Source organism: Mesoplodon bidens, assembly GCF_964165515.1.
Source record: "Mesoplodon bidens genome assembly, chromosome: 19".
Lineage (NCBI taxonomy): Eukaryota > Metazoa > Chordata > Mammalia > Artiodactyla > Ziphiidae > Mesoplodon > Mesoplodon bidens.
Window position 1 is genome coordinate 29530477 of NC_138179.1, and position 22784 is coordinate 29553260.

Consider the following 22784-nt stretch of genomic DNA (forward strand, 5'->3'; position numbering starts at 1 on the left):
GAACCCCGGGGTGATGGCCAGGGAAGGGGCAGACCTTCTCCTGAGTGTCCGCGCCGTCCCAGCAGGCAGGCTCTCCCTGCTCCCTGGTCCGGGCTGGCATGTGGGTACGACCCAGGGCCCACGTCTACCCACAGAGCAGCCCAGCCCTCCGACGGCCCAGGGCCAGGCTCCTGGAGCAGGAGGACCTAGCTGCTCAGCTGGGCATGTGTACCCCCTGCGGGGCCGTCCATGGGGCCTGCTGATCGCTGCTGGGCAGGTGCCCCAAGAAGTGTCCGCCGACTGGAGAGAACAGTCGTGGTCTTCTTATGTCAGACCTGGTGGGGGTGGAAGGCAGCATAAGTTAAAAGGGCTCCCCTGGAGCTGTTGTCCTCCTGCAGCAACGAAGGCCGGAGGCGGCTCCAGGAGGAGCTGACTGCCGCGCCTGCTTCTCCCCGCCTCCCCGTGGGCTGTGAAACGCGCCCCCCATCAGCGTCCGGGAGGAAGTGTGACCACGAGGGGCTGTCCTGACGTGGGCGTTGAGTCCCTGCATGTGCAGGTTGGATGAGCAGGCCCCGGGAGGCCGGGCTCACGGCAGGGTTTGTGGTCAGTGAGATGCAGCAGCCGAACTGAACGAGGCTTTTTGGAAACTGCTCTCTTGGTCAGAGATGGGGGGAAGCAGCTGGGCCCTGTGACAGCGACAGAGCTGCCGACAGGACGGCTTTCCTCCTCCTCTGGCCCCCTCTTGGGGGGTGCCCTTTGGAGGCACTTCTTTTTTTGATACCTTCTATAACTTCCAAAGAACAGAATTTAAAGATATACTTTGACAGTTCCTTGAATCAGAGACGAGCGGCAGCCTATTGAAATATGTGTTCCTTCCTCCCCGTGTTTTGTCTTATGTAACGGAACCTAGTGGCCAAGCTTCCCAGCAGACTGTCCCACACGGGCGCCTGTCTGCCGGCACTGTGAGTATTGCGGGTGCTCCTGCCCCGGCCGCAGTCACCTTGCCCGTCAGATGGGCGGCCGGGCAGTGTGGACTCCGGCTCCCTGACCTACTAGGCTCAGCCTGGACTTTCATGCGTGGAGCGAGGAGGCCACGCCGCTGTCCCCACGCATCCTGCGGGCGCGGCCTCTCCAGCCGCACGTTGCCAGGCACATCTCCTGGTCTCAGCCTCGTGCTTCGGTGCGGTTGCTCCGTCTCCACTCTAGGATGTGCCCCACGCTGGACTGAGTTCTGTGCTTTGCTTTCATTTGTGCTCAGCCTGGTGGCACTGGCAGGAAGGAGCAGCGTGTCTGGGCCGCAGCCCTGAGCGCCCCGGCGCCCCTAACAGGCCCCCTCCTCCCCTCCAGGCGTGGGCTGACGCCTTCCGGAGCAGCCCTGACCTCACGGGCGTCGTGCATGCGTACGAAGAGCTGAAGAGGAAGGGCGTGGAGTTCCCCATGGCCGACCTGGACGCGCTGTCCCCCATACACACACCCCAGCGGGTGAGCCTCGCCGCATCCCCGAGGGCCTGTTGCAGAGACAGCCTCTGAATTATTCAGCTTGTCATCAGCCTCCTTCGGGCTCCAGGGCGTTTCTTGTTGATAACCAGTGGGTGTGGGAGAGAGACAGCTGGTGGCTGGTGGCTCAGGGACCGCCCCCCCACCACGGTTTTCACCCCCGACTGTGGGAGAAGGTGACAGAGGAGCGGTGTGGACGCTGTCATGGAGATGGCCGCGAGGGTGGAGCCGTCCTGGGGGGGTCCCGGCACCTGCTCTCCCGAGCCCAGGCGTCTGGTGTGGGGACCGCACCTCCCAGGGCGGCTGGAGCAGCCCCACCTCCACATCGGCAACGCCGAGGGGCTGGCGATGTCCCTCTTCATGGGTTTTTCAACTGGACAAGTCAAATGGATCTAAAATTTACTTTGGGCTGTGAGTGGTCCCCCTTGACTCCCGCCAGCCTTGGGATGCAAAGCCCCGGGAGGGCCCGCTGAGGGCGGCTCCCACGTGCTGGCAGCTTCAGGAGGGAAGGTGCCCAGGCAACGCCGTCCTTCCTCTTCGGGGGCAGCCAGGCCCTTTCCTGCCCCCGGAGAGCCGGAGGCTCAGGATCTGGGAGAGGCACCCACCCCAGCTCCCTCTGCCACAGCCCCGTTTGTCCATCTCTGAGGGACGGTGCCGTGCAGGCCTCCTGCGTGGGCACAGCTCACGTTGAGGGGGTCACGAGGGGCCCAGAGGGAAGCACAAGGACTTGGGCTTTCCTAGCGTTTCTCTCATGTGATCCTCCGAGCCACTTGCTGCACTTGGTGGGGTAAACAAACCTGTTTTATTCTCGAATCGTGACGCAGAGCAGCGTGGTGGCTCCTGTAGTTACAGAGAACGCTCAGTAAATTGCATAATTGCTGTTTAGATTAGTCCACTTGTAAAGGCCAAAAAGTAACCTTCTGGTGATAAACGGGGGGTTCCTGATCAGAAAACTTGCAAGCAGGCCCTCCCCTCCGATGCCAAGGTGGTCCTGACGGTGGGAGGGTGGCCAGAGCCCTCACAGGCTGCGCTGGGGGCCACCTCTCTGGCCCGCCTCGGTGTCTGTGAGGTTCGTGGAGGGAGGAGAGGTGGGGGGCGGGGGCAGTGCCAGGCCACTGCCAGGCCACTGCCCAGGCGGCCCAGGCGGACAGAAGGCTTTGTCGTTGCCGTGCAGAGCGTCCCGGAGGTGGACCCAGCCACCACCACACCCAGGTCCCAGTCGCAGCCGAGGACGAGCAGCGGCTCCTCCTCAGCGCCGCAGGCCCCAGCCCTGAGCGCTGCGGGCCCCATCACGGCCAATTCAGAGCAGGTACGTGCACGCTTTGGGGCCACAGGCGTGCCTGCTGCTGCCCTCGGTCTCCCAGGAGACAGAGGAGGCCTCTCCAGACGGGCCCTGTGAAGGGTGTCAGCGACATGGGTGCAAGTGCCCGGCCCTCCTGAGGGCGCGCTGTCGAGGGCTGTGGTCACTCGAGGTGGGAGGTGGGGGGCTCGGGGCACAGCAGGTGGACGGTTTGGAGGACAGGGCGGGGCGGGGGCAGGGCTGGCAAGAATCACAGCAGGAGGTGTGGCCAAAAGCCCCTGAGCAAGCGGAGTTGTGAAGGGCCTCAGGTGTCCCGCAGAGAGGTTTAGGCTTATCCTGCAAGAAGGCAGCCCAGGCCAGGGCGGAGCCTGCAGGAAGGACCAAGTCCTGCTGTGTCCCGAGCAATGACCAGTCTCCCCAAGTTATTTCTTGGGGAACTAATGCTGCCTCAATGCCAGCCTGGATTCTTTTGGAGGAGTCTGGAGACGAGTCTTTAGACGAATCTGTAGAGCTTCCATTAGTTAAAAAGTGAGGATTGGTCAGACTTGAAAGAAAATCTATCCACTGTTTCTGTTTTCTAAATTCTCATTTACTATTTATGTCAGTGTCATTATTATGGAACCTCATTTAAACAGAGGGCTCAAGCGATTGTGTCCGGTTAGCGGAGTGTGTGCACGTCTCCGCTCTGTGGGCCCCGAGGAGGGGGCGGCTGGCACGCGGTGGGCTGGGATCAGACAGGCCTGGGCTCAGCCCGCTGCTCCTGGTGAGGCTTCAGCCGGGTCGCTTAACCTCGGTCTCCTGTCAGTAGACCAGGCGGCGGTCCTTCTCTCCTGCCCACCGGGCCTCATGGGCCGGCTGGGCAGCGGCAGGAAGGCCCCTGGGATCCCCGGAGCGGGGAGGAGGTGGAGGCCGCAGCTGAAACTACCACTGCCCCTCCTGGGCCCCCACCACAGCCGGCACCAGGCCCCCCAGGTGGCCCTGGGAAGAGGGAAGGGGGACGCGTTTGCAGTTGGATGGCCACCGAGACCCTCCCCTGATTGTCTGCGCCCCGGGGGAGCTCGGGAGCGGTCGGAAGGAGGGTCTGGGATGGGCGAGGGGACACGGGCAGGACGAGAGGGGGCTGAACGCGGTGAAGAGGGACAGCAGACCCGACTGGGCAGTGTGGGGTGTGCCCATGGATGGCCACGGCTGGACTGTGAGGTCACCTTTGCACAGGTGAGGACACAGGCTCAGAGAGGTGTCCCTGCTGTGGGAGAGGCAGCCCGGGTCCTGGCTCTGGGGAGCTCTGTGGGGCTGGCAGTTGGAACAGGCACCCCTGGATGGGGAGCGGGTGGGGAAGGCGCGGCTCAGAGGCCGCTGTGCTTGGAGCCTCGATTCCGGGCCAGAGCCTGCAACTGTGAGGTTCCTAGTCGAGGACCCCAGAGCGCAGGGACCTGTGGGCCATGCTCTCCACCACGTGAAGGAGCAGAAACGGGGCCTGAGAGGCTCACTTCCCCTGCAGGCCCCGCTCGGCCCCCTCCCCCCGCGCTCCGACCCAGCACTGCCCCCACATCCCGGGGCCCCCAGCTGCCAGCTGCCAGCGCCCCACCGTGCGCAGACGCAGACGGAGCCAGGCCGCGTCCACCTGGTGCAGGCTCACTGACCCTGTCCCCCCGCCTCCCCCGGTCCCCACAGATCGCCAGGCTGCGGAGCGAACTGGACGTTGTTCGGGGAAACACAAAGGTCATGTCCGAGATGCTAACGGAGATGGTCCCCGGGCAGGAGGACTCGTCCGACCTGGAGCTGCTGCAGGTGAGGGCCTCTGGGCCAGGGACACACCGGGGCGGGATGGGGTTCGGGGCCGGTCCTCTAGAGGGACCGAGTCCGAGGAGGCCCGTGTCCAGCCCACGCGTCCCGGAGGCAGTCAGAGGCCAGTCCCAGGTGCTCTCTTCTTCATCCTCCTTAAAAACGTTTTTTCCTCATTGTAAAATGCCAGTTGCAAAATACGTGCCCATCGAAAGAAAAAGGAAGTACAAAGAAGAAAATAGTTTTCTTTAACCCCAGCATCTGCAGATAAGCACTGTCGCTGTTCTGATGTATTTTCTTTCAGACATTTTTTCCATGTTTATTTCAGATGGGGTTGAGATGATACCAGGTGTATGATTTTATGTGTCACTTTGTTCACCCAACATGACGTCACAAACATGCAGGGACCGCTAGCTGTTTCTGCTCGTGGGAGCCACTTCTGAGACTTCTGGGGTGAAGCTGAGGGTCCCCGGCCGGGGTGGCCCACGTCCTGGCTCCAGAGGCTCTGTGGCTCACTGGCCACCTGCAGGTCTGGGAGCCAGGCGGAAAGGGGTCCAGGAGCAGAGCTGGCCTGCAGGGTTCCTACCCCAGATCCTCCAGGCCCAGAGCTGGTGCCCAGCTCTCCTGATACCGTCTCAGAGACTCTGGCATTGGTGGGAAGTGGCAGCGGCCCCGCCCGCAGAAGCAGCACCTCCCGGAGGGTGGAGAGGACGCTGTGAAATGTGAGGGCCAGCGGCGAGCACCTCCCACGCCTGCCCCTCGGGGCGGCCGGTCTTGGTCTCCTGAGGGCCACACTGGCTGCTGTCCTCCAGGAGGGCATGCTTCCCGGGTGGCCTGGTCCCAAGCAGCTGCTTGCTGTGCCCCCTTCCAGCCCCTAAGGGGGTGAGGGTGTGGGTGGGGGAGACCAGCCCAGGGTGCGGGCTGTGGTCCCTGCTCTGGAGGATCTCACAGCAGGCAGCCTACCTACCTGGGCCTGGGCCCGCCGGCTGCTCTGGACGCCGAGCGACCAGTGCCCACAGCAGTCCAGCTCCAGGCGTGCCATCAGTGCCGCTTCGGCCTCCATCCGCGCGCGGTCTGCGGGGTTCTTCCAGGCGTTACCCAAGGTGCAGGAAACTGAGATCAGTCCAGGAACAGTGCAGGAACTGAGGGGCCTCTTGAGGCAGCTTTGTGCTGTGTCAGCACCAGAATTCTTGCTGACAGGGGTTTGCGGTGGACAGAGCTGAGTTCCTGGTAGCAGGCGTAGCAGAACAAAGCCAGCCCTGCGGACAGCCAGGGCCAACCAGACAGCACACACCTCTGCGTGTTTAAACAAGCCCATCAGCCAAGACAAACAGAACCTGATCTCCTGGCGTCAGCTCACAGTTTTCAAAAATAGGTTGCTTCCCATGACGTTTCCCTTCCCTCTGTCTTGTTCCAACTCCAAGCCTACTGACCTCGCTGCTATCTTATAAGTCAAACAGAGAGAATGGTTCTGGGTGCCAGTGGGAGGCTGTCCTTTCGGCACGAGAGACTTGGGAGCCGGCAGCTCTGTGAGCAGACACGGCTGTCCTGGCCGCTGGCCTCGCTCCTTGAGCCAGCCGGGCAGGGTCTCCCAGGGGTCGGGGCTGCACGTGGGAAAGTGCCACGGTCTGCTTGGAAAGGGGTGGGATCAGACTGTGCCCAGGGACCCCTCACTCGAGCTGGAGGGTGGCCAGATTGCTCAGGGCAGAAGCTACCCAGAGCTCAAAGTGGAAATAAATGCATTTGTCACCAGGCCAAGTGTTCATGCCCACAGAAGCTGCTGCGGATTTGAGTGTAAACTGCTGGGAGGAAATGGGAAGAGGGAAACGGGAGGTGTCGGCGAGGGTGCGCCGCTGCGGCCGACCAGCATCCTGGCCAGCTGCGTCCGGATGGCTTCCTGTGCTTTGCACAGGACTTGCAGGTGTGGCCTCACCCGCGGCCCACAGAGTGGCAGAAAACTCAGGCAGGGTGGGCGAGGGGAGGCGGGGCCCCGGAGGGAGCACAACAGCTTCCCTCTCTGGGCTGGGAGAGACCTGGGAGGCGGCTTGTCCAGCCCCACCCTGTGCTGTTTCCCCTTGCCGGCAGCATGCCTGGTGCTGCCTTGTTTCTGAAAATCCTCAGCGACAGGCCGGGGAGGCACTTCCGCCTCCAAACACATGACCTGGATAGACTTTGGGAAGCAGCACGACAGGGCAGGAAGAGCCGCGGCTTAGGGATCCCTGGCTTCACCTCTGGGCCTGGCCGCTGCTGAGCCAGGTGACTCGGAGCCTGGAGTAAACTCTCCCCGTTGGCCGGCTGGGAAGCAGCTGATTGAAGCCCGTCCACACCGAGCCTGCAGCCCCAGTCTGTCTGCTCCACCTGCTGGAGCAGACACAAGTTCCTCCCTCACGTAGCAGGTCCTTCCATGCTTGCAGGCTGTCGGCCGCCCTCCCTCGGGTGGCCTGGTGGTTCTGAGCAGGGGGCAGCACCGGGGAACCTGCAGCCTCCGTCTCCCTCCCTCACGGGCTCTCCAGCCGCGTCTTCCCTGTCCTGAGACTCTGCATCTCTGTCTGCTGGAGCTTATGCCCTTGGCTGCGCCTGGGAGTCCGGCCTTGGGAATCTTTAAAGATCCCGATGCCGGCGGCCGTGCCCCCGCCGCCCCCAGATCAGCCTCTCCAGCTCTGTCTGCAGTTAGTGATAACGCGTGATTAATCCAGTGACGCCCAGGATGGGCATCCTTCACCGCCATCCCTCAGCTGACGAAGGAGGCCCATCCCACATTGTGTCTTCAAGTAGCAGATGGTTTAGCCCCTCTCGATTCTTGCCTCTCATTTCAACAAAAACCAGGAGGGCCAGGACCATTTTCTCTAGAGAAATCTAGTTTATTCTATGTGTTCAGCTTCATTATTTCCCCCTTTCTCTTCAACAAAGACTGTGTCTCCCTCCTGTTTCCTTTGCAGCTGTAGAAAGCAGATCTTCAGGGCCTTACTCCCGGCGGGTTCAGAGGAGACCCAGAAGATGATTAAAAGATTGTTTTGCAAGGTGGGGAGGAGAATGTCCCTTGAAGAAAAGATACAGGCATTGGGATGAATTAGACAGAAAAGGGACATATTACAAAGTCTTCTGGTGGATGGAGGGCTTTTGCACCAAGAGCAGTGACCAGCCGCCCTCCCCTCTGTTGAGAACCAGACCCCAGAGGCCAGACTGAGACCGTCCGCATTTAGGAAGTTCCTGTCCCAGCTGTTGCCAGGCGGGAAGGGCAAGCTGGGCAGGCTTTGGCTGTCTGTGGCTCAGGACCAGAAGAAGGTGCCTGTCCAGGTGGTTTGGAGGCAGGTAGGGTCTGCCTGCTGGTGACCATGTGGAGGGCCCGCAGGCAACCAGCAGGTGTCTATGGTGGCACAGATCTTCATGCTCTGGTCCTCCTCTCCCGTGCAATCTCTTCTCGTTTCTTCCTGTTTAATTTTTTTAAGACAGTAACTTAAAAGGTTGAAGCAAGGAGAAGGTGAAACTTTCTCTCTGCAGAGACCCCTGGAGACCCCTGATCCGGGCCGTGTTTAGGCGAAGCTCCGTGGGGGTCCCTGGGTGCCAACCCAGGCACGCGTAGAGCACGCGAGGCCCTGCCAGCGGATAGGGGATGTCCTGCCCCCCTCTGCCCCAGCTGAAGGCCACGGGAGCCAGACCCCAGTGCACGGCCTCGGGTCTCATCCCTCCTCCAGGCGAGGCCCCAGAAACCACCTAGCACTTCCCAAACGTTCTGCAAAGTGATGGAACACCTCCTCCATGAGTGAAACTCTACAGAGACCTATCAGTGTCCGAACAGATGAGAGCAGAGCCACCCTGGCTTCCGTGGTGGTGACCAGCACCATCGGCAGAGCTTCACCTCTTCCCAGCACCCCCATCCCACCCTGGGAGAGCCGAGCCCAGGGCGCTGGACCCCCAGACAGCTGATGGTCAGGTCTGCTTGCTGCTGCCTTGGCCGCCACACCCAGCAGGGGCTGGGCTCTGGGGGGAGATTGAATCCAGCCCTGGCCTCTCCCTGCGGGTGCTGCTGGTGCTTCGGGCGTGTGTGCTAGGTGCTTGAGACGCTCCCTGCAGCCTGCTGAGGGGCTGGTTCTCCTTGGGCTGGCGGCGCCTCCGTGAAGCCTCCTCTTGGGGTGCTTCGCCGTCTGGGGTGGTTGGGAACCAGTCTTCGCCTGCTGGAGGTGAAGGGGAGCCCGGGGTGCTCTAGGCAGTCTGGGGCGGCGGTGCAGGCTCAGGGTGTGTTCACAGCGCACAGGGAGTCTTGGCAGGTGAGATGCATGGTGACACACACAGGATGGGGCATCCTGTCCCAAGTGATAGGGTGGTGTCTGGCATGGTCTGTTGAAGAGAACAAGCACCTGCAGAGAATCACATTAGATTTTCCGGACGGTTTGTGCAAACCCGTTCTCTGCGCACAGCAGAGTGTGCACTAGGACGTTTGTCCATCAAGAGGCACCGCCTGGTGGGCAGGGCGGGGGTCCACCTGGCCTCCCGCACACGCCCGGCTTTGTGGACAAGCCTGGGCCTATGTGGCTTTACGAACTGGCACACGTCTTTGCAAAGCAAGTAGAGTGTGAACAAGGGGCACCCGCGGTAGCCAGACCTGTGTCCCCAGGAGCTGCACAGGACCTGCCGCGCCATGCAGCAGCGCGTCGTGGAGCTCATCTCCCGCGTGTGCAACGAGGAGGTCACCGAGGAGCTGCTGCATGTCAACGATGACCTCAACAACGTCTTCCTCCGATACGAGAGGTGAGGTGGGAGCCGGCATGGGGGTGGGGGTGGGGGCGTGCAGAGTAGAGGCGGAAAATACTCCTCGGACATGCCGACCTGTTCCCATGACGGGGAAGTGCTGCTTGTTCTCCTGGGAGCCAGCGGCAGGAACGTGCCGCGGAGTCAGGCACTGCCCTTCACGAGCCTTGAGCTGGCCCCTGTCACCCCAGCCCAGGAGGGAGGATGGGGCTCGGGGACCCTGCGCTCCTGCACCTGCTCCTTTGAAGATCCTCTGAATCTGAAAAGGATTAAGGGGGAGAAATCTCTACCAGGGAAAAAAAAGATTTCCTCTTTCCCATTTTTAAAAAAAGAGATTTTCCCTTCCTTTGCCACCGCCAGGGTGTGTGGAGTGCGGAAGCAGGCAGGTGTGAGTGCTGGGAGAGACACGCATTTCCGTTTTTCCAAATCATTTTCGGATTTGAGGTAACAAACGTGCATATTCTTTTGCCTTCCCAGAGCTGTCCCCCAGAGAGAAAGGTGAGTGATCCAGGCAGTGTCGAGCAGGCAGGGAAGTGGCGAGCGGGTTCCCATACGGGGCTCTGACGGGGCTGCCCCAGAAAGCGCCTTGGCCTGGCCAGCCTTCTGCTCCTAAGGATGAGGCCTGGGCCCCGGGCTGCTGACTTGTGGTCTGATGACCTGGCATCACGTAGGGTCCAGGTGACAGATGCTTGCATCTGGGCCTTAGAGGGTGATTTTGCTGTGGTTGCCACAGCTCTGGGCTGTGTCTCACCTTCGACCATGGCAGCAGCGGTGGGTGGCCCTGTGTCCACCCGACAGATGACGAGCCCTCCACAAGAGGAATGTGGGCCCGTCTGGGGCCCCCTATGCCATGGGAGTGCAGGAACAGAGCCGGGGGTCTCAACTCCCGGCCCCAGAGCCCCGGGTTCCTGCCCTGCGGTGCCAGGGTCTCCACTGTAAACAGGCTGAGCTTTTCACCTGTTAAACCCATCTCAGCCCTTTCTGGCACAGGGTGCCAGCAATTCAGAGGCAAAGCCTGGGGCCGGCAGCCCTGAGGTGCCCTTCCGGCCAGAGAGCCTTTGCTAGGACTGATGGTCAGCATGGGCGTGGGAAGGTGCTCCCGCATGGGAATCTCAGGGGGGTTCATATTTCTGTCCTTGTCGACCACTGAGGATAAACCGCGTCCCACGGGTGGCCTGACCAGGTTGTCCCCCCGGGGATCCCTGCTCACCAGGTGCTGACCCCAGCACATGGGGAGACCGACGTGGAGCAGGGAATCTCAGCAAATCCCCAGCTGGAGAAGTCTCTTGGCGGCCTCTTAGCCTGTGGCGTCTGGGGCTGCCATGCTGGTCCCCACCTGATAGAGAATGACCTGGGTGCTGGAGAGGAGATTCTGTCCTCGGCCAGGCTGCGGCCAGTGGGCGGGGGCCCTGGCTGACCGACCCTCCCGCAGCTGCTGGGGCCTGTGCCTGCCCTCCTCCTCCACGTGCCCGGCCTTGGGCCCCACCCCTTCCCCTAGCAAGTTAGCCCTTCGGCTGGTCACTCCGCCACAGAGCTGTCCAACAGGGAGGGACTGCCGTTCTCCTCTGGATCTGAGGCGCCCCCAGGGAAGGTGGCTGACCCAGCCTCCCCTGCAGGGCCCAGAGGAGCCCTGGGGGTGCTTATGATGGCCTCCTGCATGTTCCAGCCCATACCTGCAGTGCCCTTGGGGAGGCTGGGAGGCTGATTCCCACTCGGGGGAGCCCCATGCAGCAGCAGGAAGGGCGAAGTTGTGTTGGGGGTTGTCCACTCCCTGGCCCCCCAAATGGGCTGGTGGTTCTCCTTCCCCAGAGCCTGGGTCTCTGCTGGCCTCCCGGCCCGCGGGCCCCGCGAGCTTCCCAGGCCAGTGGGCTTCGCGATGCCGTGTCTTGGGCACTCCCTCTCCTTACTCCACTTTCCTTTCCCCGTTAGGTTCGAACGATACAGGTCAGGCCGATCCGTTCAAAATGCCAGTAATGGAGTGAGTACTCCTTCAGAATTCTCACCTTTCTGGAGGCCGGGAAACCTAGGATCTCCTGGGGTTAAAATAGTCGGGCAGTGGGAGAGCAAGCTCCGGTGGGTGGGCTCTGAGGAGGTGCCAGTAGGCACATCCCTGGCGGGAGGGGGCAAAGAAGCCCCCGGGACCTCGCTGTCCCTTAGGTGGGGGAGGGGCGGAGGGGGTAACTCACAACAGCCCACCCAGAACCCTGGGTGGTACCTGCCAGCTTTCCCCTCGGGACCCAGCACGTAGGCTGGGGCTCAGCCCACCTCCTGCCCGGCAGGTGCTGAGCGAAGTGACAGAGGACAACCTCATCGACCTGGGCCCGGGGTCTCCAGCCGTGGTGAGCCCGACCGTGGGGGGCACGGTGCCCCCGTCTTCCCTCTCCTCCCAGCTCGCGGGCTTGGGTGAGTGTCCTGGACCTACCTCCCGCCCCCCCGTCCCCCGCCGGCCTTGTGGGGGACCCGTGGAACAGCGTGTGCCTGGGTCCTGCTGTGCCACTTCAGCTTAAGGCTTGTTCCCTAAACTTAGAGTTTGAACCCGTGTTGGAAAGCAGGGGTGCGGCGTGGTCCAAGGGACTGGAAGCTGTTGGCTTTTTGAAGAAAGGTGGCTGCTGTGTTGTATGTGGCATATTCTCTATGGCTGGAGTGATTTCCTTCTCAACATCAACTAGGCCAAGGGTAGCAAATAGGTGTCAACTCCTTGGGTGCTTGGCACGTAGGCCCAGGAAGGATGCTGGGGCCACGTCGGGGCTTGGAAGAGTCCGTGGCTTATCGCTGATGTCTGCCCTGGGCTTGCCAAGGGGAAGGGTTTTGCTCTCCTTGACCTAACATCAGCGAGAGTGCGCCATCCTCTGAAACCTAAAACAAAAGATGCCATTTTTTCACAGTTTGTTCAGTTTAATGTGTGTCCGTGACTCTGGATGCCCCACCCGGGCTGGATGAGCCCAGTCTAGGACAGAGGAAGTCACAGTATTACATAACCAGTCAGCACGGCCCTCTCAAAATGCTGTCTGCCACCCTGTGCTTTTGTTTTCTTAATATTTATCTTTGTACCTTCATCTCATTTCAGCTGAATCAAGCTTTTACTTAGTGCCCTGGCAGTTGCTGTAATTCTGGCTTCTCGACATATCATGTATCTGTAGCCACTGTTTCTCTTTTTTTTTTTGTGGTACGCGGGCCTCTCACTGTTGTGGCCTCTCCTGTTGCGGAGCACAGGCTCCGGACGCGCAGGCTCAGCGGCCATGGCTCACGGGCCCAGCTGCTCCGCGGCATGTGGGATCTTCCCGGACCGGGGCCTGAACCCGTGTCCCCTGCATCGGCAGGCGGACTCTCAACCACTGCGCCACCAGGGAAGCCCACCACTGTTTCTCTTTCTCTGCCTTCAGTCCACCCAGCATGTGGCCACCAGGCTTAATACCTAAAATTCAGATTGGATTCTGCTGCCCCTGCTTTAAAAAGGTCTAGTGTTTCCCCATCGACTCCTTTGCCTGCGTGTGAGCCTCTTCAGCAGCCTCGTCTCTCCGCCAGCACCCTTCCCGCGTCACCCCCTCTGCCCGCCGCCCAGCCCCCCTCCTGCTCCTGTGGCAGTTTCTGGTCCCCCGCCCATATCTCCACCTAATTCTGTGCTGCTGTCTGTCCCCCTACTCTGTGTACCCCATTGAGGCCAGGAACTGCGCCAGAGCCACTGTGGTCCAGTCAGGGTCGAGCTCTGGCCGTGCGGGCACCTACGAAATACTTGTCACGTAAGTGACGTTGGCCCGTGGCCTCTGTGACCGGCTCCCAGGGGCGCCCTGGTGCGGGCAGGAGCCTGCACGGCCCACCTGCTCGCCGCTCGCCCTCATTCGGGAGCGACCTGGGGGGGTCGGGGGCTGTTCTCGCTCCCTTCTGCCCCCCGCAGGACTTCAGCCTGCCAGGTGACTTCTTCCCAAGGTCAGGCCCACATTTATTGTCGCCCACCCCTCCTCTGTTCTGTTGCACAGACCTGGGCGCGGAGAGCGTCAGTGGCACCCTGAGCTCACTCCAGCAGTGTCACCCCCGGGACGGCTTTGACATGTTCACCCAGACCAGAGGGAGCTCCTCGGCTGAGCAGCGCAAGACGTAAGTGGGGACCCTCCTGGTGGCTCTCAGAGGACGCTGGGCGGGGCCGACCCCGGCCTGGGCCCATGGCCAGCACAAAGGGGCCTTTTATTCACTGGGGCCAGGCCTTTCCACTCCGGTTGCCGGGACCTGGCGGTAGACACAGCTGTTGAGGGCCAGCACCCCGAGCCGGGCGGCTGTGCGGGGTCCTCCCGTCTGCTCCCCTGCTCTCCCTGCCCCCGCGCTGCTGCTGCCTCAGAAACTTCGTCTGTAGCAGGAGCTGGGGGCACGGGGTGGGGCAGGCAGGCACCGAGTTGGTTCCTCGCCCCTGGGGTGCGAGCAGCGTCTTTCCTGACGGTGGCTCTGGCCAAGATGAGCCCTGTGGAATTAGGGGAGTTGATTCCAAAACACACAGCCCCCTGCATCTCCCTGGAACCTGCTTTGAGCTTTCTGTTCAGCCTTTGACCACCTCCCCGGGACCCAGCATCTTGACGCATCCAGCTCTTTGAGTCCCGTACTCAGGACTCACTCAGCAGGTTGACCAGAAGCCCAGGGCCCCAGGCACCTTTTAGCTGCTTTCAAAATGGATACAGCAGAAGAAGTCGGGGAGCAGAAGAAGACAACCCCGTAATGAGTGACAGACCCTCACCCCAGACTGGGAGACCACCTTCCTTGTCAGATGCCACTGAGGCTGCTGCTTTTTTATTATTTATTTTATTTTATTTATTTATTTATTTTGGCTGTGTTGGGTCTTCGTTGCTGCGCACGGGCTTTCTCTAGTTGCAGCGAGCTGGGGCTACTCTTCGTTGCGGTGCATGGGCTTCTCGTTGCGGTGCTTCTCTTGCTGCGGAGCACGGGCTCTAGGGCGTGCGGGCTTCAGTAGTTGCAGCATGCAGGCTCAGTAGCTGTGGCTCGAGGGCTCTAGAGCGCAGGCTCAGTAGCTGTGGCGCACGGGCTTAGTTGCTTCATGGCATGTGGGATCTTTCTGGACCAGGACTCGAACCCGTGTTCCCTGCATTGGCAGGAGGATTCTTAACCACTGCGCCACCAGGGAAGCCAAGGCCGCTGCTTTTAAAATGAGAATTATGACCCCTTTGCCTCTGTCTAGCCTCTCCCTCTAAGCAGTTCAGGGCCCTCTGACACGCTGTCCTGAGCTTTACAAATGCCTCCCTCCTAGTGTTACTTAACAGAGGGAAATGGAGGTGGTACAGAGTCCCAGACCCCAGAGGGAGTGAGTGGCTGGGCTGGGCTTGAACCTTGGCCTCCTGGCTTCAGCTGCGGCCAGACCACGACCTAAATGCTGAGGCCTCTGAGTACTCGTGAGGAAGGTGCTGAAGATGGAGGGTGATTGCGGGTCACCACCTGTCCGTCCCCCGTGACCACTCTGCTTGTGCTGCTTCGTCCCCAGGGCCACCTACGAGGACCCCCAGGCCGTCGGAGTACTTGCTTCTGCGGTAGACGGTCGGAAACAGAACCCCGAAGTGGTAGGTCTCTCTCCCTGATTTTCTGCCTGGGGGGAAAGCGGGGCCGTCTGGTGAAGCCAGCTGGAGAGTTAGGCAGAGCTGGCGGTGCAGAGGGCAGACTGGGGTGAGCCATGTCAGCTCCTGAGTGCCCCCCACCTGTGGGGATGCCCGTGTCAGGACACCCAGGAGGAGACAGGCCCAGAGAGGCAGAGATGTGCGGAGGGCACCCCGCGAGCAGCCTTGGGCGGGGCTGCACCCCGGGGAGATCTGATGGGGAGCCCCTGCTCTCCCCCGTGGTGGCTCTGAGCTCTCAGGGCGCAGGGCTCTTGTGGCCAGAGAGGGTCTCTCCCCAAAGGTTGCAGTGCCCTGGGGTGGGCGGCGCTCTGACAGAAGGGAAACGGTGGCCTGGGCCTGTCCCTGCAGGCCTGCCGTCAGAAGGGGCTGGAGGGGGGGAGCAGCACTGAGGGCAGAGGTGCTCGTTGGTGGAGGAGGGGCTTCTGTGATTTCTGGGAGATCGCAGGGCCCCAAAGGAAAAGGTTTGTGCCTTCATGCTTCTCGCCTAACTGAGAAATGTGTGTGGCCGCGAGCGAATGAATGTGTGTGTGCGGGGGGCGTTGGGGGGACAGTGGCCCCAGAACAGCTGCCCCCCGGCCCGCCCCATCCAGGGCTACAAAGGGGCAGCGCTCATCTGTCCACTGGAGGGGAGCCTGGCTTCCCAAACACCAGCCCTTGGCCTCCCGCAGCCCCTGTCCAAGTGGCCCGGGCAGGCGGCAGTGCTGAGGCCTGGCGTCCCCGAGAAAGCTCGTGCCCTGGTCCCCATGTCCCTCCCGGCTCAGCCAGCTTGGTGAGGGCCGTGCGTCCCTCAGCACCGGCCACCCGGGGGCGCAGAAGAGCCACCCAGGCTGCGGCTCTCAGTGCCCCGCCCCCCGCAGAACCCCTGAGGCCAGGACTGTTCGGTGGCCCAGTGGTCGTGTTGCTGAGGACGGCCCCCCCGGCCCCAACTCAGGGCACCAGGGAGCCAGTAAGGCCGGCCCCTCCTCCTGGCCCAGCTGGCCAGGCCGGCCTGATCAGCTCTCCACTCTGCCTCCAGGGCCTGCCCCACCGAGGCCAGGAGTGCCCTTCTCTGCCGCTGTCTCTGCCAGTGCCCAGAGTCCAAGCACAGGAATGCAGCCAGCTCCCTGCCCTTCACCCGGGGTGCCTGGCCTGCCTCCTCTTTTCAACGTTTCCGCCTGCAGCAGGCAGGCTGCTTCTCGTGTGCCCTGCTTGATGGGGTGATGCAGGGAGCAGGGTTCGTGTGGGCCGTGTGTGTGTGTGTGTGTGTGTGTGTGTGTGTGTGCCTGTCTGTGGGTGTGTCTTTGCATCTGTGCGCACACACACGTATATGCATCTTCAGGCCTGTACTTCGGGTTATGTTGTTCCATATCCTAAACAATGCTGCCCTGGAAATGAAACCTGGGCCAAGGGAGAAATTAAGAACACAGTAAAGGAGAAAAACCTGTGTAGCCACACCTTCACAATACAACCAAATCAGTAGCTCTAACTTTAAATACTTTTATCATTTAGAAAAGGCAATATCCCCAAATTCATCATTCACATTAAGAGTTTGGAAAAAGAACGCACAGGTAACTGAGGAAAAAGATAATAAGTAAGAAGAAAGTAGAGATGATTGTGCAAAAACTGGTTCTGTGGAGCCGCCCCTCGGTGACCCTGAGAGCCCAGGAGGAGGGCAGCCCCGGGCGGCCTTCTGCGGCCCCAGGAGGTTTCCCAGGGGCGCGGGAACAGGGGTTCAAGTGGGTGTTACCCTCTTGGGGTCCCTGTTACTAAACGCCTCTTCTTTTATCCAGGAGGTAAGGGCATGTTTGGCGGGGGTGGGCCGCTGGGTCCCAGCTCCTCAGGTGACAGGGGACCAGCTCTGACAGTGGCTTTTCTGTTTCCATGACATGTGCTATTGCCTTCTTTACCACGGGTCTTGCTGTGACTTTCCTTTCTGGGACTTTTCTGTCCTCGGCCCAGAAGAGAGGTAAAGGTGGGGACTCTGACCTGGAGCCCATAGACAGCTGGCTCATAGCCCAAGGAATGGTGAGAGGTCACCAGCCGCGCTGAGCCCCTTGTCACCACCACCCCCGGCGCTTCCCTCTGTCTTCTCGCGGGTGCCCAGTCTTCCCCTCCTGTCTGTCTCCTTAAGCCGCAGACTTCCAGCCCCAGAAACTCCATCTCTGGTTTTCTGTGGAGGTCCGGGCGTTTGCAGGAGTGAGGGGAGGGCCCTTTCCCTCCTTTTACCGTTTCTGGAGCTCTGGGCAGTATTCACTTTTCCAGGATGAGCACAAGTTACTGTGGCCTGTGCTTGGGAGGGGATGTTTCTGAGAGGACAGGCTCAAAGCATCTGACTGGGCAGAGAACTCCGCCCAGCCTGTGAATGTGGCAATCTAGGCCGATGGGGTCTCGTCCTGTAATTGTTTGTGCCCACTGTGTCCCCCGGAAGGATATGAGACCTCCTAAAGAAACACACAAACGCTAGTGGGATGGAATAAGAAGGTGCTGGGGATCATACACGCAGTCAGCCTCAGGAAGTAGGGCGTCCACAGCTCCAAGACCCTGGAGGATCCCTCCTGCCTCGTGATCAGGTGGCCCCGAGTCTGTGCACAGAGAGGTCACTTGCTGCAGGCTGCCTGCGGTGCAGGGACGATTTCACCTCTGAGACCAGGGTCTGTGCATGGCGGAGCCTGAGCGGGAGACCTAGACACACCAGGAGGAAGCCTAACTGACCCCTTGGGGCCGGGCCAGCCTGGGGCCAGAGGAGGGCTCTTCAGGCTGGGCCAGCATGCCCGAGCCTGCGGGCAGCACAGGGTCACCTGCCTAAGCAAGTGTGACTAGCTCTCGAGGACACGGCCAAAGGGCTGTCAGAGCCGGGGGCCAGGGTGTCTGCCTGCCCAGCTGGGAGCTGGCGACCCAGCACAGCCGCACTCGGGGGGCCGTCTCCCTCCACCTGCCAGCAGCCCGTCCTGCCTGCTGCACTGGACCCCAAGGCCGTTCTTCGGGACATGGGCTAGCCCGGCCCCTTGTTTGCTTCTTTGGGGACAAGCAGGGGCTCTGGCCCACACGTGCGGGTGGCCTTAGAGCAGCGCTCCTGGACACCACGCCCACTCCACTGTCCAAATTGGGAGGATCCAGCCGTGTGTCCTTGTGCCTGTTAGTCCTGCAAAAAATGATACTGCCCACACAGCCGCCCCGCGTGTGGCTTGGCAGCCGGTGGTGGCACCCACCCCTGCCCGGCCCCACCTAGAGCTCCAGTCTCTGACTTCAGAAACAAGCCCGACTAACAGCTAACCCTGTGTCTCACCTGCCCGACTGCAGTGTTTTGTTTTGTTTTCTTTTAAACAATGTATATTAATTGCTTTGCCTCATTTCCCATAGCATAGAAACCCTGAGTCTTTCCAAACCTGCCAAGTACAAATTCTTTACTTGGAAACTTTTTGTACTATTGAGGGAGACCAAAGGGCCTGTAGACTGAGTCTCAGGTTGGGGAGGTGGCAGGAGGACTGTCGGGGGGCAGCAGCCCCTGGAAGCATCGCACCCGAGCGCAGCACTTGGTCCGGCCGCGTTGGAAGTGGTGCAGATTTCCTTGCGGGGAGGCGTGTCGGGCATCCAGGTTCAGCACCAGGCCCGTTACCGTGGAGGAGAGCCCCAAGAACCTTCTTGAGCAGCCTGCCCAGGGATGGCGGTGCTCTTGCCTCTCCCGGCGGCGGTCGGGGGCCTGTCACCCACACGCAGGGTGCAGCCAGGATAGGTGAAAGAGTATCGGTCGCAGCAGGAACCCAGGGAGGTTAGTGAAAAGTCTGTGGCTGCCCAAGCCCAGGCTTGGGGCGGGGCCCCCTATGCAGACCGGGCGACGCCCTTCCCCTTTGAGCTGGTGACCCTCCCGCCCACACGCAGGGCTGCCAGCCTGAGCCCAGGCTGGCCCACCCCTGCCATGTCCACGGCTGCCCTCTGCCCGCATCCAGTGCCTCAGCCAGCCAGCCCCAGCCAGCCATCCTCGGAGCAAGGGAGTTTGGGGGGCCGGTCTGTATCCAAGGGTGTACCCACACGTGCTCCCTTTATTCTTTTCTTGTTGCATCTGTTTCCCTTTCCGTCTCCTTCCTCCAACTCACACTCTGGCAGCCCCCTTGCCCGGGCGGTGCTCACCCCAGGGCGTGTGAGAGCCCAGGTGTCTCAGGGTGAGAACGCTGAGGTCTCTCTGGCCTGGGGATGTGCCCGCAGCCGGAGCGGTGACAGAGCAGCTCCTATTTGCAGGGCAGCGTGAGTGTCTAGTGTCTCTGAAGCACCTGGTTTGGGGGCACCGTGCTGCTGGCGCCGTGCTCCCCCATCGATTCCCAGGCAGGCGGCTCGTGAGCCCAGGCTGCATCCAGCCTGGCAGGGCGGCCCATCCCCCCGTCACATGAGCTCTGCTGTCACCCACACCCGACTCCACGTGACACACGCCCTCGGCCAGCGCCTCTCAGTCAGGGCTCGGGCCCCACGGCTCCGGCATCCCTGGGTTTCTGAGTTAGAAATGGAAGCACCCGACTGGAACTGAAGGGCTCTGGGGTCGTGAGTGGCAGAAGCCATCGCCCCGTTTCACAGACGAGGCTGAGGCCCCAAACCTGGGGCTTCTTGGGGCCCCGGAGGTGGGGAGCTCCTGGGAGGGAGCAAGTCCAGACGAGGAGAGGGAAGAACTGTGCTCCCACCCCTGACTCGTGGGGGGTGGGCTTGTTTTGAGGGGTAAGGAGCTTCTCACGTGTCAGTGTTTATTTTCTGAGCATGCTGGCTCTCAAGATCGGTCCAGAGGAGAAAACTGAGGCACGATCCCTGGCCCTGAGGGACCAATTCTGAACAGTAACAAAAAAGTTACGAGCAAAACCGGAAGGCCTAAGGCCCATGACACCTTAGTGTCTTTTTTCAAGCTTTGCCACCCGAGGAATCTCCGCTTCTGGGCGGGCCGAGGCTGGTGGGTGTCAGGGGCGCCCACCCCCCACCCCGCTCCGGCAGCTGGAGTTGGCAGGTTTCTCCCTGGAGACACACTGACTTCCCATGCTTGGTCCTGGGGATTTGGCGGTGTGGCACGAGTCCTCCCTGAGGCTGGGCGTTCTGGCTTAGGAGCATGATGATCACGAAAATTGGCATCTCCTTGTCATGGGAACGTGTCGGGCAGAAGCCCCGTCAGCAGGCGTAAAACTGGCCGGTCGCACCCTGGATGCCGCTGGTCCCTGCTCCATGGGGAGGGAAGTCGGCTCCAGGTGCTGTCAGCAGCCCCTTGGCGTCCTGCCTGGAGGGAGGACCACATGTTCCTTGTCCCCATGAGTCATTTCAGGGTGGTTTGAACTCCTTGATATGTTTTCATTTCAACATTCTTAAGTCTCCAGTAGGTCAAAGCAATAAAATGGCAACATAGACAGAAGCTCTCTAATCTGATCGAGGTTGGCCTGAGCCTCTCTGAAACACGTGTGGAAGCCAGAGGAGTGTCTGCCGGCCCGGCTATGTGACATTGGGGTGAACCCAGCTACAGACACAGTGCAGGCAATTTTTCTAGAAATAGTGAGCTTGTGAGTGAGTCCCAGGAGGTACATCCAGACCCAGCCGAGGTGAGGATGCAGGTCACCTCGATCAAGGACCATCCACTCGTTTCTCTAGTCTGGGAGCCAACATTTCATTAACGTGGCTTCGGAGGGGTTAAAGGTTACTTTTACTTCTTATCACATTATCATTTTGTTATGTCTGACAGCAGCTTAACTATTTCTAGCCAGATAGATTTTCAGGCCCTTGGCATGGGTGGCCCAGGCGTGGACAGGGCCCAGGCACCAGAGGGGTGCCTCCTTTGCTCAGGACCCTGGTCTCCCCCTCCCAACCGCTCCCCTGCTGCCCCCGCACTCCCCACTCCCCTGCTTTTCAGTTGCACTTCTTTTCTTTGATGCTGGGGCCACAGACAGCCACTGAAAGCTGGGAGGAAAGGGTGGGATGAGAGGAAGCTGCTGCATTCGGGCTGCTTCCTGATTCTTCCACTAAAGAGACACAAAGACAACCAAAGCCCCCGGTCCCTTTTGTCATCAAAGCCCTTGCTTTGGCCTGTGTCTGCTGGTGGAGGAATGTGCCGGCCTGCTGTGGGCCAGGCCACACCCAGGCCTGGGTGCCCTTCCCACTCAGAAATGCCCCAGGACACCATCCTTTCAGTGAGCGAGCCTGGACCACCTGCCCCCTGCCCTGCCCTGCCCTGGGCGGACGGCCACGCGGCTGCCCCCGTCCTGTCAGGGCTGGGACTGTCGCAGATGGAGGGGCTCCACACCGGCCTGCAGGCTGGTGCCCCAGGGCTGAGAGGCGGACACACTAGTCAAAAAGTTATCCACTGAAGAACGCGTACTGCGCCTCCCTCCCCACTGCGTCCTGTCCCGTCCCGTCGCTGGCCCCGCTTCCTAGAGCTGCTGCTTCCCTCACCTGCCATCTCACACGCGGCTGCCTGCGTGCCCGCCTGCTGTGCCAGCGTGTTCTGCTCTGTGTACGTCTGGCTCCGTCGGGCTGCTTGGGTTGACGTGTCCGCTGTTCTGTCTCCCCTGCCTGGCCACGGGCTGCCTGGCCGCTGCCTGCCGCTCCCATAGATCCCCGTGGTGCAGCCGTCTGTCATGGACGACATTGAGGTGTGGCTCAGGACCGACCTGGTGAGACTCGATTTTTCTATCTCGTGTGGGGAGTGGCGAGGCCCAGGCGCCTCTGAGGACAGAAGGCCTGGGGGCCGGCGTGGGGCCGCTCCCTGGGGAGGTGGAGGAGGGGAGGCCGGGCAGGCGCCCCTGGGGTCCGCACCTGCTCGGCTGGCCACACCGCCCCCAAGACGCACACTGTTCCCAGTTTATTGCGGTTTCAGGTGTGTGTGTGCTTGGGTCCTTTTGGTTTTGGGTTTTTGTGCGCTTTTTAATTTATATTTTTATTTATTTTTTTTTTTTGGTTTTCATTTTTTTCTTTTAATTGTGAAATGTACCCAGAGACATTTTTTTCTTTTAATTGTGAAATTTACACAGACATGAGTTGGTGGGTTGTTTTTGTTTTTTTTTTTGGTGTTTGTTTTTTAATTCACTCTCATCCCCCTTCCCCAGCATCTCCTGGTATCTTGTATTTAATGGTTCCAGGGACCATTGTCTTTATACCCAGAGATGGGCAGGAAGGTTAGGACATTGTGCAGCTGGCAAGGGCAGCCGGTCTGAGAGGGCAGGGCTGTGCTGGCCAGTCCCCCGCTGCCCCCCGCCAAGCACTCTCACCACCACCCGCAGCCCTCCACCCCGGGGCTGGTGAAGAAATGCACCTTGGGAGGGGAGGTGTTTGTCCATGGTCACGGCTGGTGGGACTCTCCCCGTGACCTAGGACAACTCGTCTCTTGCTTCTTGCTGCCCCCCTCAGGACACCCCCCCAACTAGGACGGCAGACCTCAGCCCCCAGACCTCAGCCCCCAGGACGGGCTTCCTGCCGCTCCGGGCCAGCCCCCAACCCCCCCACCAAAGCCGGGCTTTCCGAAGACTCGGGTGCCATGCCAGGGGAGGAGGGGCCCCCCATTACGCCTTTCCCAGGGAATGCCAGGAAAGAAACAGCTCCCATCTCAGAGCAGGCAGGCCAGGGCCCCCACCTCACGGGGGCCACCCGCGCTTGAGGGCCAGGGACCTCCCAGCCAGGCGCGCGGCAGGTCAGGGGCAGAGCCAGGAAGGAAGCCCGGGCCGTGTCTGCTTCCCCATCACTGTCTGTGCAGAGTTCCCAGTGGCCCCCACGTTCCCACACAGAATTGACCCCCCAGAGCCTCCCCAGTGACGGCATCGGGGTGCAGGAGGACGCTGGCGCCGCTCCCAGGAGGCTGCAGCCGAGCAGCCCCCCTGCCAGAGCGCCGCAGGGCCCAGCCCCATGCTTCCAGGCCTCACGCGGTTCCC

General features: G+C 61.1%; 1 protein-coding gene across 7 annotated transcripts in view; it reads left to right on the forward strand.

Annotated features, from left to right (window-relative positions):
• TOM1L2 (target of myb1 like 2 membrane trafficking protein) overlaps positions 1-22784 on the forward strand; it is an 84160-nt gene that overhangs the window by 53738 nt on the left and 7638 nt on the right. For 2 of the 7 annotated variants that reach the window (XM_081218104.1, XM_081218106.1), the window contains exons 5-14: positions 1327-1461; positions 2651-2785; positions 4451-4567; positions 9177-9310; positions 11240-11288; positions 11590-11713; positions 13288-13405; positions 14793-14868; positions 16861-16926; positions 21474-21533. In XM_081218104.1, the coding sequence (XP_081074230.1) occupies positions 1327-1461; positions 2651-2785; positions 4451-4567; positions 9177-9310; positions 11240-11288; positions 11590-11713; positions 13288-13405; positions 14793-14868; positions 16861-16926; positions 21474-21533 (1014 nt within the window). The remainder of the gene's footprint in view (positions 1-1326; positions 1462-2650; positions 2786-4450; positions 4568-9176; positions 9311-11239; positions 11289-11589; positions 11714-13287; positions 13406-14792; positions 14869-16860; positions 16927-21473; positions 21534-22784) is intronic. The other 5 variants (XM_081218107.1, XM_081218108.1, XM_081218109.1 and 2 more) reach the window with 3 other exon arrangements.